This window comes from Erpetoichthys calabaricus, chromosome 13, assembly GCF_900747795.2.
Source record: "Erpetoichthys calabaricus chromosome 13, fErpCal1.3, whole genome shotgun sequence".
Taxonomy (NCBI): domain Eukaryota; kingdom Metazoa; phylum Chordata; class Cladistia; order Polypteriformes; family Polypteridae; genus Erpetoichthys; species Erpetoichthys calabaricus.
The window spans coordinates 98,487,334-98,503,352 of NC_041406.2; the positions used below are offsets into that span (position 1 = coordinate 98,487,334).

A 16,019-nucleotide genomic window follows, 5' to 3' on the forward strand; every position below is an offset into this window, starting at 1 on the left:
GGAAGAGAGGTGAATAAGAGTGCAGGCAGGGTGGAATGGGTGGAGAAGAGTGTCAGGAGTAATTTGTGACAGACGAGTATCAGCAAGAGTGAAAGGGAAGGTCTACAGCACTATTGTGAGACCAGCTATGTTATATGGGTTGGAGACGGTGGCACTGACCAGAAAGCAGGAGACAGAGCTGGAGGTAGCAGAGTTAAAGATGCTAAGATTTGCACTGGGTGTGACGAGCATGGATAGGATTAGAAATGAGTACATGTAGACGGTCAGCTCAAGTTGGACGGTTGGGAGACAAAGTCAGAGAGGCGAAATTGCATTGATTTGGACATGTGCAGAGGAGAGATGCTGGGTGTATTGGGAGAAGGATGCTAAGGATAGAGCTGCCAGGGAAGAGGAAAAGAGGAAGGCCTAAGAGAAGATTTATGGATGTGGTGAGAGAGGACATACAGGTGATGGGTGTAACAGAGCAAGATGCAGAGGACAGAAAGATATGGAAGAAAATGATCCGCTGTGGCAACCCCTAACGGGGAGCAGCCAAAAGAAGATATCAGCATTTAAGTATGATTTGCTTCACCACATTAAACATCAAAGCATGCATATTGATCCTGTAGGATCTGTAAAGCAGCTTGCTGTCAAATGTTGATAGTAAACAAAGACTCTGACGTCATGTTCCAACTTGAACACACTGTACCCCGTGATTTTTTTTTACTGGTACTGCCATTCGCGCATGCGTTGCTTTAATTTCTGAGAATATGCTCAGAGGAGGTGTCAATGAATGGAGGGAACATGTGGCAGCCATGATTGCGTGCATGTGCACATACACGTTCTGAGCGTTAGGTACAGTAATCCCTCCTCCATCGCGGGGGTTGCGTTCCAGAGCCACCCGCGAAATAAGAAAATCCGCGAAGTAGAAACCATATGTTTATATGGTTATTTTTATATTGTCATGCCTTGGGTCACAGATTTGCGCAGAAACACAGGAGGTTGTAGACAGACAGGAACGTTATTCAAACACTGCAAACAAACATTTGTCTCTTTTTCCAAAAGTTTAAACTGTGCTCCATGACAAGACAGAGATGACAGTTCTGTCTCACAATTAAAAGAATGAAAACACATCTTCCTTTTCAAAGGAGTGCGCGTCAGGAGAGAGAGAACAAAGCAAGCAGTCAAAAAAAAAATCAATAGGGCTTTTTGGCTTTTAAGTATGCGAAGCACCGCCGGTACAAAGCTGTTGAAGGCGGCAGCTCACACCCCCTCCGTCAGGAGCAGGGAGAGAGAGACAGCCACAGAAAAACAAAGTCAAAAATCAATACGTGCCCTTTGAGCTTTTAAGTATGCGAAGCACCGTGCAGCATGTCCTTCAGGAAGCAGCTGCACACAGCCCCCCTGATCACACCCCCCTACGTCAGCGCAAGAGAGAGAAAGTAAGTTGGGTAGCTTCTCAGCCATCTGCCAATAGCGTCCCCTTGTATGAAATCAACAGGGGCAAACCAACTGAGGAAGCATGTACCAGAAATTAAAAGACCCATTGTCCGCAGAAACCCACGAAGCAGCGAAAAATCCGCGATATATATTTAAATATGCTTACATATAAAATCCGCGATGGAGTGAAGCCGCGAAAGGCGAAGCGCGATATAGCGAGGGATCACTGTATAAACCAGCCCTTAGAGAAACACAGTAGAACTTTGCATTGTCCTAAGACATCACACAACAGCTATGGATAGTAGAAAATGAAAATGTCTTGGGATAATACTCTTTTTTGATATTTGAAAATATCTAAGTCATATTTATTATTCTAACACAAAAGAATTCCAAATAAACTTTCAGAAATATACTTCAAATGTTTAACTATTAAACCATTGTCTGCACAAATGCTTATAAACAGTGATTGCCTACTGTGGCACACAGCTGGTGGTGGCACCCAGCCGGGACGCCCAGGAAGACCGGAGGAGGGCTTGTGCCTCCTCCAGACCACGAGGGTGCGACCGCCCTGGTTCTTTTGGGGGCCACTGGCACGGAGCTGGGAAGCTCAACCCTGTAGGGGCCCGTGGTCGCCCCCCAGGGGGCGCCCCCATACCTGGAGAACCCTGGACCCCAGCACTTCCGCCACACTAGGAAGTGCTGGGGGAAGATGAGTGGGGACACCCGGAGTGCTTCTGGGTACGCAGGCAGCACTTCCGCCACACTGGGGAGTGCCGGTGGGAGATTGCCGGGGAACACCTGGAGCACATCCAGGTGCACATAAACCGGGCCGCCTCCCTTCAGAGAGAGGCTGGAGTCGGGAGAGAAGTTGGACAAGGTCTCAGGAGGAGACACGGAGGCAGCTTGAAGAGTGAGGCATAGTGGTTTGGCCTGGACTTTGGAGAGTCAGTGGGTTGTGGAGCACTGAACTTTGTAAATAGATCTGTAAATAAACGTGTGTTGGGTGACAAAATGATGTCTGCCTGTATGTGTCCGGGCTGTTCCCCACACTACCAATCACTGAAGACAGTCTTTGTGTGGTGGAGATGGAACAAAATGAATACGGCTTGCATAGCTAAATATTATTTCCTAAGTCCCGACTGCATCTGTGCACCAAGAAACTATCTTTGTCTCACAATAAATTCGGCCTCATTGATCATCTTATTTCTCCCTAAGATTAACATATAGTGTTGATATTCAAGGATGTAATTAACATGAAGAATGCTGGACACTACATTTTTATTAAACAGTGTCTTTTGCTCTTTGTACTTTTAAAAAGAAATTAAAAAAAAAAAACAAACTACCCTTAATTTGAAACTTTGAGTAGAACCAGTTTAGCAGTTAAACAACTGTCTTTATGAGCTGCTACCAGCTAAACATCTCTTCCATACCTTTCCATGGTAATCTTTTGTTGTACAGGGAATGCTTTTAGTGTACACTTGGTCTGCTTTCAATAGACAAATAGGCAAAGCACTTGGCACCAGAGAATGACAGATTTCCTACACTGACAAATGTGTGCCATGTGTTTTTGTTAAGCAACACTACTGTCCCAGTTGATAGTCCACTTTAAAAAATAATCATGAAAAAATATTACTTACTGAATTTTCATCCTCTTCTTCCAGCTCTCTCTGCTGCTCTTGATGCCTTTTGGCTTTGATATCCATAGCATCTGTTATTAGATCTCGCAAAATTGATACAGGTTTTGCATTTTTAATAAATGGATGCTGAAAGAAAATAATAATATTCATAAACACTGATAGCTTTAAAATCAGGGATCATTATTGCTTTAAATAGTCTTTCTTTAAAGATACTATAACTCATCATATGACATATGCTTGAAGACAGACAAAAAGAAACTTAGAATTCATCTTGTTGTGCCATCTCTCAAAGTAAAGCAAACTGAAAAATACCTGATGAAGTCTGTTATGTAAACAGATTAGTCTTAGATTTATTAGATTATTTCTCAGGCTCCTTACAGAGACACAGACTCTAAATGTCCAACCTTTCAATATGGCTTTAGAAATTGGATATAAAATAGTCCTGGTCATTTCTACTTTGTCCAAGGGATAATCATACATGGAAGGAAGTGTGTCTAACCTATAAATATGGTAATAATAATATACTCTAAATAAATTAAACTGAGTTATTGTCTGTTTATATGATTAATGTATTTTTGTTTGTTCTAGCATCACTCAAACACAACTGCACATATTTTCATGAAAATATAAGTACAAATCATGGATAGTCCATCTTAGAATACAGGTTATAGAGAGTCTTGATGTCACTACCAGCTACCAGTTACTCCCCGTGTATTACTAATACACCGGATGAATTAAAATCTTTGAAACCCAGAAAGCGAGGAAAAAGAGGTGGACTACGAGTACGTCTGAGATGGAGAAGTTTTAAAACACCTTTGCCAACCATCATCATGAGCAACGCACAGTCCTTGCGAAATAAACTGGACGAGCTGAGAGCATCTGCGCGATACCTCCACGAGTACCGTGAAAGCTGTCTGATGTGCTTTACGGAGACTTGGTTTAAGAATACAGACTCGGATATAGCAGTCGAAGTAGATGGATTTGTTTGCGTACGGCAAGACAGAAATCCAGCTTCTGGTAAGCAGACGGGTGGTGGGGTCTGCCTTTACATTAACAAAAGGTGGTGCAGGAATATCACTGAAAAAGAGCGCATCTGCACGCCAAATATTGAATTACTCACCGTCAGACTTCGCCCATACTATCTACCACGGGAGTTTAATCAGTTATTTGTGACAGTCGTTTACATTCCGCCGCATGCTGATGTGGGACCTGCAGCTGAATCAATTCTTGAAACTGCTCATAAACTAGAAACCAAATCACCTGGTTCTTTTAAGCTTGTGATGGGTGATTTTAATTTATGCAGTCTGGAGTCAGTATTACCAAATTATCATCAATATGTGAATATTAACACTAGAGGGGACAAAACTCTGGACAAGTGCTATGGAAATGTCCCTAATGCCTACATATCGCATCACAGAGCAGCCCTGGGTGCGTCTGACCACGTCGTTGTTCATCTTCTCCCGAAGTACAAACAGAAACTGAAACAAGAAAAACCAGCCATACGAACAACACAAAACTGGTGCAAGGAAAGTGTAGAGGAACTGCAGGAATGCTTCTCCAGTACAAATTGGGATCTGCTGACATCCTCACAGTCACTGAATGAGGCCACCTATACTGTCAGCGAATATATTCAATTCTGTGAGTCTATGATCATTAAGAAAAAATCTGTCAAGGTGTACCCAAACAGTAAGCCATGGATCACTAAATAGGTTAAAGCATAACTATTGCAAAAGCAACATGCACATCAAGAAAATAAGTTAGAAGATAAGCAAATTTTACAGCAAAGGATTAACAGGTTAATTAAACAAAATAAAAAGATGTATGGGGAAAAAATCAAGAGGTGGTTCAATGATAATAATCCAAAGCAGGTCTGGAAGGGACTAAAAATAATTACAGGACTGGGCCCTAAAAAGAATGTGGATTTTCCAGCTGACAAAGACCACAAGCTTTTAGCAGATGAACTGAATAACTTTTATGCCAGATTTGAAACAAGTGATTTCAACACCCAAAATACAGAAATAAAGGAAATGCTTTATAAAAACACCAGGTATTCTGCTGTGATTGGGTTCAGTTTAACTGAAGTGGAAAAAGGCTTGCAGCAGGCCAAAACAAACAGTGCAATGGGACCAGGCGGCATATCAGGTCGGCTCTTAAAGTCTTGCTCTAAGCAGCTATCCCCAGTTTTTCATTTGCTTTTTAACTGATCTCTGACCTGTGGTATTGTAGCTAATCTGTGGAAACAATCAATCATTACCCCTGTATCTAAGGTTTCTAGGCCAAGCTGTTTAAATCACTACAGACCAGTGGCACTTACATCTATTCCAATGAAATGCTTTGAACACTTGGTGAAAAACATTTTAATGACAGAGACAAAGTCTTTTCAAGACAACAATCAATTTGCTTATTGTGCAAACAGAAGTGTGGAAGATGCTCTGCTTGTTATCTTACATCAAACCTATACCTTTCTTGATCAGCCTAGTTCATATGTCAGAGCACTATTTTTGGATTTTTCTTCAGCGTTCAATACTATACAGCCTCATATACTGATTGGGAAATTAAACAGTATGAATGTAAACCCATTTATCACACTATGGATTCAGAACTTTCTTTTAAATCGTTCACAGACAGTTAAAGTTCAGGACACTTTTTCAATAGCCATTCATTCAAACACAGGAAGTCCACAGGGGTGTGTCTTATCACCATTACTGTTTACTCTGTACACAAGTGACCTGAGACAGAACAATGACCACTGCTCTATTATTAAGTATGCAGATGACACCATGATCATAGGATGCATATCTGGGGAGGATGAAAGCCACTATCTAAAACAAGTGGACTGTATGGTAAACTGGTGCAATAAAAACTCTCTCACTCTGAATGTAAAAAAGAAATGATATTTCATTTTAAGAGACAGAAATCTGTATGTTCACCTATTGTATTTCTGGGAGAGGAGGTAGAAATAGTGAATGAATATAAATACTTAGGAAAAAAGTAGGAACTTACCTAGATAACAATCTTAACTGGAATGCAAATACAAAAAAAATATTTTCTAAATGCAACCAGCGCTTATTTCTCCTCAATAAACTCTATTTAAAGTAGACAAGGACCTCATGTTGTCCTTCTATCGTAGTATGATCCAGTCCGTGATCACTTTCAGTTTCATTGCCTGGTTTAATAGTCTGACAAACCAAAACTCAAAAAAGCTCCAGCAGATTACAAAGTATGCAGCTAAAGTTATTGGGGCTGATGTAGATGATTTGACTAGTGTGTGTCAGAGGGCAATGCTAAAGAAACTGGAAATCATCTCAACTGATGACAGACATCCATTACAAGTAGAACTAAACTTCAGTAAATCAGGAAGGATAGTTGCTTTGAAAACCCACAAAAATTGCTCCAGAAACTCCTTTCTTCCTAGTGCCATACGACTTTTCAATAAGAAATATCGGAGATAATGTTTAAGGTTTTGATATATATCCTGTTACCTTTTTTTTTTTTGTATAAATATGTTTTATCTAACTGCCTTACCTTAACCTTTCTTATTTCTATTTGTCTGTTTTATTTCATTCTGTCTGTTACCTGTTATTAGACGCAACTGAGAAGGCAAATTTCATGTTTTCCTGTGTAAACATGACTAAATAAAGAAACCTAAACCTAAACTACAGTAGGATGTGGGGTTGCTCCATTGTGGAACAAGTGTCATATGTATAATTTTTTAGGTCTATAACATTGCATTGCAATAAATAACTCCACAAATGATATAGCCTGTCCTTGGGCAGCATGGGGACATACTTAAAAGATTTCACACCATTTTTATTAAGTACAATTTTAAGTGCAACGGCCAGAATTCAGATCCAAACCAAATGCTTTGAAGACAAGCATGAATACCATTATACCACCATCGCAACATGCCCAGTGCTGTTTTTGTCATATTTAAAGGCATATCCACTTCTAGAAGTCATAGCCCCACAGCTGACTCAATTCACATAACATACTGGGATAAATAACACACAAAACTAAATCCTGCAAAAAGAGGACATATCTCCAAACTGCTGGTCTCACATGCAACTGCAAGTTGGTTGCTCAAGGGCCATTATTGTTGGCCCTTACTTTGAACACATGACTGAAGAACTACATGGGCACAATTAATAGATCTTTCAACTTCAGCCTGTTACTTCAAGAGAATCACATATCCTGTTTACACTCTAAGTATAATACACATTTTTTAAACCTAATTAGGTAAGTAAAATTTGCAGAAAGGTTTTTAAATAACACCTGAGCAATATGAGGTAACAGAACCTATAAATAATATAATGGTGAAAGATGATGAAATACCGCACAGGAGGGTGAAGTGGACTTAATCATGTCATATATGACAGTACAATGAAATCTTTTTCTTTTGGCTGTTCCTGATAGGGGTTGCCATAGAGGATCATTTTTTTCCATATACTCCTGTCCTCTGAATCTTGCTCTGTTACAAACACCATCTGCATGTTTTCTCTCACCACATCCTTAAACCTCCTGTTACGCCTTCCTCTTTTCCTCTTGCTTGGAAGCTCCATCCTTAGCATCCTTTTCCCAATATACCCAGAATCTCTCCTCTGCACATGTCCAAACCAACAAAATCTCGCCTCTCTGACTTTGTCTGCAATGTACTCATTTCTAATCCTGTCCATCCTCATCACACTCAATGCAAATCTTAACATCTTTAACTCTGCCAGCTCCAGCTGTCTCCTTTTCTTTGGTCAGTGCCACCACCTCCAACCCATATAACATAGCTGGTCTCACTACCATCCTGCAGACCTTCCCTTTCACTCTTGCCAATACCCATCTATCACAAATCACTCCTGACACTCTTCAACCCCTTCACCCTGCCTGCACTCTCTGCTTCACCTCTCTTCCACATTCCCCATTACTCTGTACTGTTGATCCCAGGTTTTTAAGCTCATCCACCATCTCCACCTCTATGCCCTGCACCCTTCACCATTCCTCTGACCTCCCTCACATTTACACACATGTATTCTGTCTTGTTCCAGCTGACCTTCATTCCTCTCCTCTCTAGAGCATATGTGCATCTATCCAGGATCTCCTCAACCTGTTCCCTACTCTCGCTACAGATCAGTGTCATCAGCAAACATCATAGTACATGGGGACTCCTGTCTAATCTTGTCTGTCAATCTGTCCATCGCAATTGCAAATAAGTAAGGGCTCAGAGCCAATCTCTAATGTAATCCCACCCCCAGCTTGAATGCATCCGTCATTCCTACAGCAGACCTCACCACTGTCATGCTTCCCTCGTACATATCCTGTGCAACTCTTACATACTTCTCTGCCACTCCCGACTTCCTCATACAATACCACAGCACCTCTCCAGGCACTCTGTCATATGCTTTCTCCAGGTCTACAAAGATGCAATGCAACTCCTTCTGGCCTTCTCAATACTTCTCCTTCAACACCCTCAGAGCAAACATTGCATCTATGGTGCTCTTTCCTGGCATGAAATATCCTGCTTGCTCAATAATCATCACATCCCTTCTTAACCTAGCTTCCACTACTCTTTCCCAAAACTTCATGCTGTGGCTCATCAATTTTATCCCTCTGTAGTTATTACAGCTCTGCACATTTCCTTTATTGTTAAAAATTCAGTACCAGTACAATTCTTCTCCACTCCTCAGGAATCCACTCACTTTCCAAAACTGCATTAAAACAATCTGGTTAAAAACTGTACTAGCATTTCTCTTAAACACCTCCACGCTTCCACAGGTAAGTCATGTAGACCAACTGCTTTTCCATTCTTCATTCTCTTCATAGCGGTCCTTACATCCTCCTTGCAAATTTTTTGCACTTCCTGGTTCACTATCTCCACATCATCCAACATTCTCTCTCTCTCATTCTCATCATTCACCAGCCTCTCAAAGTACTCTTTCCATCTGCTCAACACACTCTTCTTGCTTGCGAGTATGTTTCCCTCTTTATCCTTTATCACCATAACCTGCTGAACATCTTTGAAATACTAATAAAAAAATCCTTTCAGTGATCTAGAGTAATGTGTGCTGCTTTGCCTGTTGTGTGTAAGAGTATTTTTGTCTCTTGAAATTGTAAATAAAAAAAAAATGTGTTAAATAATTAACAGACGTATGTGATATAGCGGGTCCACGGCTGCAAACAAATGGCCAGTTTTAATAAATGATCTGTTTGGCCGTGTAATTCTCCATGGGCATGCTCACGCAACCATGGGGAGTTAATGAGGTAGTTGAGGCGAGAAGCACCTGCGATTGTTCTCAATTGCTTCATTGGCTTCCTGCAATGTGTGACTGAGACACTGCACCCATGGAGCCATACAAGTATGGGCCAGCACAAGAGATTGGGTGGGGAAAAAAAAGAGACAGAAACAAGGAGGGAGGTTAAAGAGAGAAGAAGGCAGGAGGCGTTAAGCAGTGGTGTGGGAGCGAGCAAGTGCAGGCTCATTGGATAGCAGGCAGCTGGGAGAAGTGTTTGGCCAACACTCGGTGGTGGCAGTAAAAAGAGTTTTCTCCAGCTGAGCAGTTATAAGGAGCTGGAGTGACCGGGAGTATGGACGGCTCACCACATAAGACCAAGAAGGCAATGGGAGTTGAGGAGGCTTGGGATGGAGAGCCCCAGTGTGAGCGCCCTGGTCGCTGGGGACCCAAGTCTCGCTCTGGCAAAAGAGCTGTATGTAGCCAGGGGAAGGAAGGCAGCTGCACCTGCTGAAAGGGGCGATTCCTCTGTTGCAAGGCCCGTATGGGAGAAGGAGGGGCACCGCCAGTTAAAAGTAGAAGGCACCAGGTTTTGAAAAAGTACAACTTCCTGCAATGGTTTAAACCTCATTTTAAAGGATTTATTTATTATGGATTTTAACCTTCACTTTTTTCACCTCATTTTATTGATTTATTTATTTATTAACTTTGAGCTCTGCACTGTGGACACTGTTTTTGGTTTTGTTTTTTCCATAAAAACACTTTTGCACTTTGCACCTTCCCCTTGCTCCAAGAGTGTTTTGTTCCCATTTGCACAGCTCATCCGGTTACATTACCGACATTGTTGGGTTCAAGATATCTCCCAAAACTGAAAGAGGGAGCATGGAGCAGGACCTGCACCGTCACAACATATTTTTGTCCTATGTAAAAATTAAAAAAATGTTGACGTAGAATTTTGGTGCGTTGTTCTCTTAGCTTTTTCTTATCAATTTATTTTTGGTCTCTTAATCAATCCAGTTTGATTACAACAAATGATTTAATATAAATTTAATATAAATATAAACATGTATGATCTTTGGGACTGCATACCTACATTTTCTCTAGATGCTAGATTTCTTTGGTATAATGCATTACAGTACCACCTGGGCAAATTATAATTCTACAGTTGCGCTGTCCATCCATTTTACTTTCACATAAGTTGTTCAATTAATGCTGCATATGCTTTATTATCTGTGTATTATACTTACATTAAGAAATATCAAAGGTAACTTGTCATATATTCATTTTTTTAATAGTTATCTTCATAAATTACAGAAGGCATTTGCCACTCTGTTCCCAGAGGGACACAACTACTGTATACAGTAGATGTGGCAATTAAAGAATGAGACCTATTTGCTTATTTACATTCTAGGTTCCAGAGTTGCTGCACATACCATACAACACACATTAGCCCTGCATACAAATATTGTTTTTGAAAATGAGTGGAAGTCAGTGGCCCACATCATAGGAAGTAGAAATATGCAGTGATAAAATTATAATGCTACTGTTGGCTCTGCCTGACAAGGACATCTATGTCTGCATTTTCCTTTTGAAACTGCTAGCATACCTTCCTCACTTAAGTAAAAATGTTGGCTATAGTCAACTGCCAAAGTATTTTTCTGCTTCATCTATTTTTGAACTTGCAACCTGATTCCAAAGTTACTTAAGCTCTGAATCGGCCTAAAGTCAATTTGAGTGTTTCCCCATGATAAATTCCTTTAGACACATCCACATATGTTTGGCTATATAATGTAATTGTGTATAATAGGATTCTCAACTATTAGTTTTCTAACAGGTTAAGTCAACATTAACCACCAAAATACACTACATGCAGGATATACCGATAGTGATGATAGTTAACAGCCTTCAGCAGTCATGAATAGTATTTCATTATACATTTCAGCTCTGTTGTTAAAAAATATATTCTGTAGATCAGAGTGAAAACACATACAATTTTTGCAAATATTTTTCAGAGATTAATATGGCATGTCTTAAATAATGCTGAATTCTAAATCTAGACACAAGAGAGGAAAAGGGAGACTTATAGTGGATATACTGAATTTATTTTTTGCTATTTTAGAGGACTATGACAGCACAGGAATTACAGCCACCCACACTCACATTTGCAGAAGACATTTACAAAGAGTCAAATTAAGCTATTTAATTTTTAATTTAGACTTGTTTTCACATGGGCGGTGGTACAGTGGGTAGCGCTGCTGCCTCGCATTTAGGAGACCCGGGTTCACTTCCCAGGTCCTCACTGCGTGGAGTTTGCATGTTCTCCCCATGTCTGCGTGGGTTTCCCCCGGGTACTCCGGTCTATTCCCACAGTATAAAGACATGCAGGTTAGGTGCATTGGCGATTCTAAATTGGCCCTAGTGTGTGCGCATGCCCTGCGGTGGGCTGGCACCCTGCCCAGGGTTTGTTTCCTGCTTGCGCCCTGTGTTGGCTGGGATTGGCTCTGGCAGACCCCCGTGATCCTGTAGTTAGGATATAGAGGGTTGGATAATGGATGGATGGATTTTTTCACATATAATACTAACCAGAACAAATTTCATAATTGACAACGTAAACATCTTCTTGTTTCACTTTATATCTCCCATCAGCCTAGATTTAAATGCCTGAATTGACACTACTGATTTCAAAAAGGAAAATATCCATTAGGTCATTGGGAGGAATTTTGTTTTTTCATCTCTAGGAGAAGGTAAGACCTGTGTTTATATACTCCCCCGAAGGAGAAGAGCATACTTTAAAGCAAAATGAATCCTGCTACACATTTAAGTCAACAGACTATAATAAAGCAATGTAGCAATGTTTTTAATTAATGCCTGGCTTTAAATGAATTTACAGGGAGTTCATATTGTTTCTATTTTGCCACAACTTTCTCCATTGATACCTTATTCTTTATAACAGGTGTTATGTAAATATTGCCAAATTTAAATGTAGCATAACTAGCCAGGCATTTAAAACCCTCTTAAATACACTTCTGCATCTTAATCTCTATGTGTCTTGTGGAGGAAGGGGGAGAGACAGAACCCCATACAAGTTTTTGATGGGAAAATGAGGGTGACTTTATGACAACTATGAACAGGTTGTTTTTTTTAGTTTTTCCTACTTTTGGGTATTCAAAAACCTGCTGCACTGCTACTGCATATCTTTAAAGAAAAGTAAGATTTCAGATTAGCAGTTTCATACGTGCTTTTGGTACAGTAAAAGAAAATCCAAGCCTACACCAACAGTAATGGACACACTGCACTGGCATGGTTTGGATACATAAGTATCATAGAGACTGCATAGCTACAAACACACTTAACTGGAGAAATTTAGAGTTCCCAAGCAGTGTGAGGGTTTTTATTTTTTATTTCAAAGTCTGACTTACTCATCTAACATTATTAGAAGATGAGAACAATCTAGAAAAGAACAGGCCATTCAGCCCAATAAAGCTTGCTAATCGTATCCACATTATTCCTCCAAAAAAAAGTCTAGTTACCTCCTTATTACTTACAAACCAGAGAACCCATTGAGATCTCAAGATGTCAGCCTACTAAAGATTCTAAGAATTAATACAATAACAGAGGGAGGTCAAACTTTTAGTTTCAGGGCTCCTAAGCTGTGGAATGATCTTCCTGCTTATATGTTTCTGTTTTCTTGTATTTTGCTATCAACTGGTCATAGTTCAACAATTGATTACTGATATTGTTGGGTTCCATTTATGTTAATCAGTTTCGAACTGCTTTGTTTTAGCATCTGTTTAAACAAATCTGTGTCTTTATGTGTATTCAGTATGTATTTAGTAATTTGTAAAGTTTGTATTTGCATTTTTACCTACGGACTTGTCACTGCACTCAGCTTCAGAATTCAGTGAAGAGCACAATACAAATAAAAAACTGAGTAAATCAGAACTTTTCAAAAACAGCAAGAAGATGCAAGCTCCAAATTGAATATAACCAAACTCAGAATCAGTTCAGGACCCTGCTAATGGAAGAGAGAAAAAGAATCTGGTGCACCACTGTGCTACTCTAGAAAGTCAATTCAAAAAACATTTTTTACATCTGCTAAGGAGTTCAGCATGAATACTATCTGCACAATAATTTTAGGTAAGATCGTTTTTCTCTTGGGTGCACCATCAAAGCTTTGGGTCCAGTCTTGCACATGATAGGCTCCAGCTTTCTGCAACCCTAAACTGGATTTAGAGGGTTTGTTAAATGGGTGGACTAATGGACAGACAGATGGTATATTACTTCTGTAATAAGACCCATGAGCAGAATAAGGGAATGGCCAGGTAAGTCTTCCCTAACAGCTGTCAAAAGAATGGAAATGTTTGGTACACGGCAATTCTGGTAGTGGCAAGTAAAGCATATTGGTAATTTTTTGGGATTTTTAAATCATAATAAAGAAAAAAATATTTAAATTAGTTAATAATTCCTTCATCCTAGATCTTCTACATCTAGTTACTCTAAAAACTAAATGTGCTGCAGGATACAGCTTCATTTTAAAAAGTAATGTGTATTTTTTACCTAATTTTAAACCTTATAATGAAATAAAGAGATGGAATAAGGCAAAGCTGTTAAATGGACCTTTTTTCTATTATAAATACACATTCATGCAACAGCCTCTTGTGTTATTTCCTTTTTCTTTCCTCCCATCAATCCCCTTGGGATCATTTCTATACAAACCTGTAAAAGCTGAGTAGCAGTAGCTCTTTGCTCCGGATTCTTCACCAAACATTTCTTTACGAAATCAGTGAACTCGTCAGACCACAGCTCTGGTTTCCGGAATGTTGGAGGTGGATTGGTAGGAATCATAAAAATAGCCTAGTGAAAGAAAAATAAGGGAAGCAGAGATAATACAAAAATCAGTTGAAATCAGAATCATCTGACTCTAAGGCCCAGGCAAATAAACAAATCCCTCGATTCACCTTCTTTATCAGACTGTAAATCTATTGAACAAATTTTAACTGGTCTAGAATTTCTGCCGTGACTGAGATTCAGGAAACAGGTACATCTGCTACCAATGTAGTGACTTCCCATTAAATTTCCTTCACTTAAACTGTACCTCATTGAGCACATCACTATTTATTTTATCTATTACTGTTTATCAGCCCCAAGAGAGCGCTATCCCACCACTCGAGATTTCTGATCCTCTTAGTTCACCACTAGTTACATCTCTGCTCATCTGATAAGCCCAAACATAGGCTATTCATTTGCCAGAAGCTTGATAACAGCCTTTTTTCCTGTTCAGGTTACACTCTGCAGGGAGGGGGGCATTCAACCTTCTTGTCCTGACATACTGCTAATAGAAAATAGTATGTTTCATTATTTTTCAGGCATACAAAAATTTTTTATTATTAAAGTTTGGATGTTAATGGAAAAACTGATTACAATACATGTGTAAATAGATTGAATCTTAAATTACTTGAAAACTAATGACCATGAAGAAAAAAGCTTGTTTACTGCCATATTTGTCGAATAAAAAACATTATATATATATATATATATATATATATATATATATATATATATATATATATATATATATATATATATATGTATATATATATATTTATATCTTGCTGATTACTTGAAGTTAAATACTTGACTAAGTGGTAAATGGATACCTCAAAACAAATTACATTCAACCACTCTTTTCTGTTCTTATGCATTGCAGAAATGGCTAACAGCCAGCTCATGTTAAGAGCTTTGACAATGTAAATAATAACAAAAAACACAACGCAAGCCATTCATGTATATCCTTGTAGCTCTAAGCATGATACTGTACAGTATGTAAGAAAATATGACATTACAACATATTCTTTGCAGGTTCATCAAAAACCCACTTTTTTTGCAGAATACAATAAACAGCAAATTTAGATAATAATGTTTCTGGATGCCTCACAAAATAAATGTGAAAGTATGCAGCTGCTGTAGTTTATAAACCACTCTTTTTTAGCACAAAAGAATAATACAATACTTAAAGTTAGAAGTGTAACCTTTGAACCTTGGACAGCTCCAAAGGCTGGGTTTCTTTTAATCGGCTGTGATGAATTTCAACTTTATTTGAAAGTTTTACCTTTAAACTGTGAAGTGCCAACCAACCTCTTAAAGGCAGATCAAGAGTTAAGGTTAATGTTCTGCCACCGTTAAAATGTACTTTGCACTGCAGAGTTATCTTTCAGGATAATCTTCACTAATCTGACAAACAGCACCAACTGGGAAAACCGTGAGAAGGATTGTGCTATACAGCACTGTAACTCCCCAGCTTAGAGAGTATATAATATGTATTGGCTGGAGTACCATGTAAACCATAAATCTAATCTTTATTCTATGAAACAAAGGTAAAAGGAACACATGGTGCTGATGCCCAAAGAGATAAGGGATGTTGATCAACAAAGTGTAAAAGAATAATTCAATGTATTAAAAAAAGACTAATATTAAAGCTCTAAACAGGAGAAATCCATTTGTCTTCCTTCTGATCAAGTAGGTGTTTCAGGAAGAAATTTAAGAATATGAGTACTAGGACCCAAAGAGACCTACACTGTTACTGGCAAAAACTGTTAACAGCACCTCTACAAGGAAGTTTATGGGGCAAAAATTGCACTCCTGTCTCAGATATCAAAAAGTAATGGACAAATTAAAACACACACAAAATATAATTTTTGTTACCTACAATATGAGAGTTATTTCAGCCTAACTTATATGTTCTAATTTA

General features: G+C 39.1%; 1 protein-coding gene across 3 annotated transcripts in view; it reads right to left on the reverse strand.

Annotated features, from left to right (window-relative positions):
* stk3 (serine/threonine kinase 3 (STE20 homolog, yeast)) overlaps positions 1-16,019 on the reverse strand; it is a 425,407-nt gene that overhangs the window by 223,367 nt on the left and 186,021 nt on the right. For all 3 annotated transcript variants that reach the window (XR_007936613.1, XM_051935856.1, XM_051935855.1), the window contains exons 7-8: positions 13,988-14,125; positions 3,057-3,182 (exon numbers count right to left, since the gene is read on the reverse strand). Coding sequence is in view for 2 of the 3 variants with exons in the window: in XM_051935856.1 (XP_051791816.1) it covers positions 3,057-3,182; positions 13,988-14,125 (264 nt within the window). In the remaining variant the exon portion in view is untranslated. The remainder of the gene's footprint in view (positions 1-3,056; positions 3,183-13,987; positions 14,126-16,019) is intronic.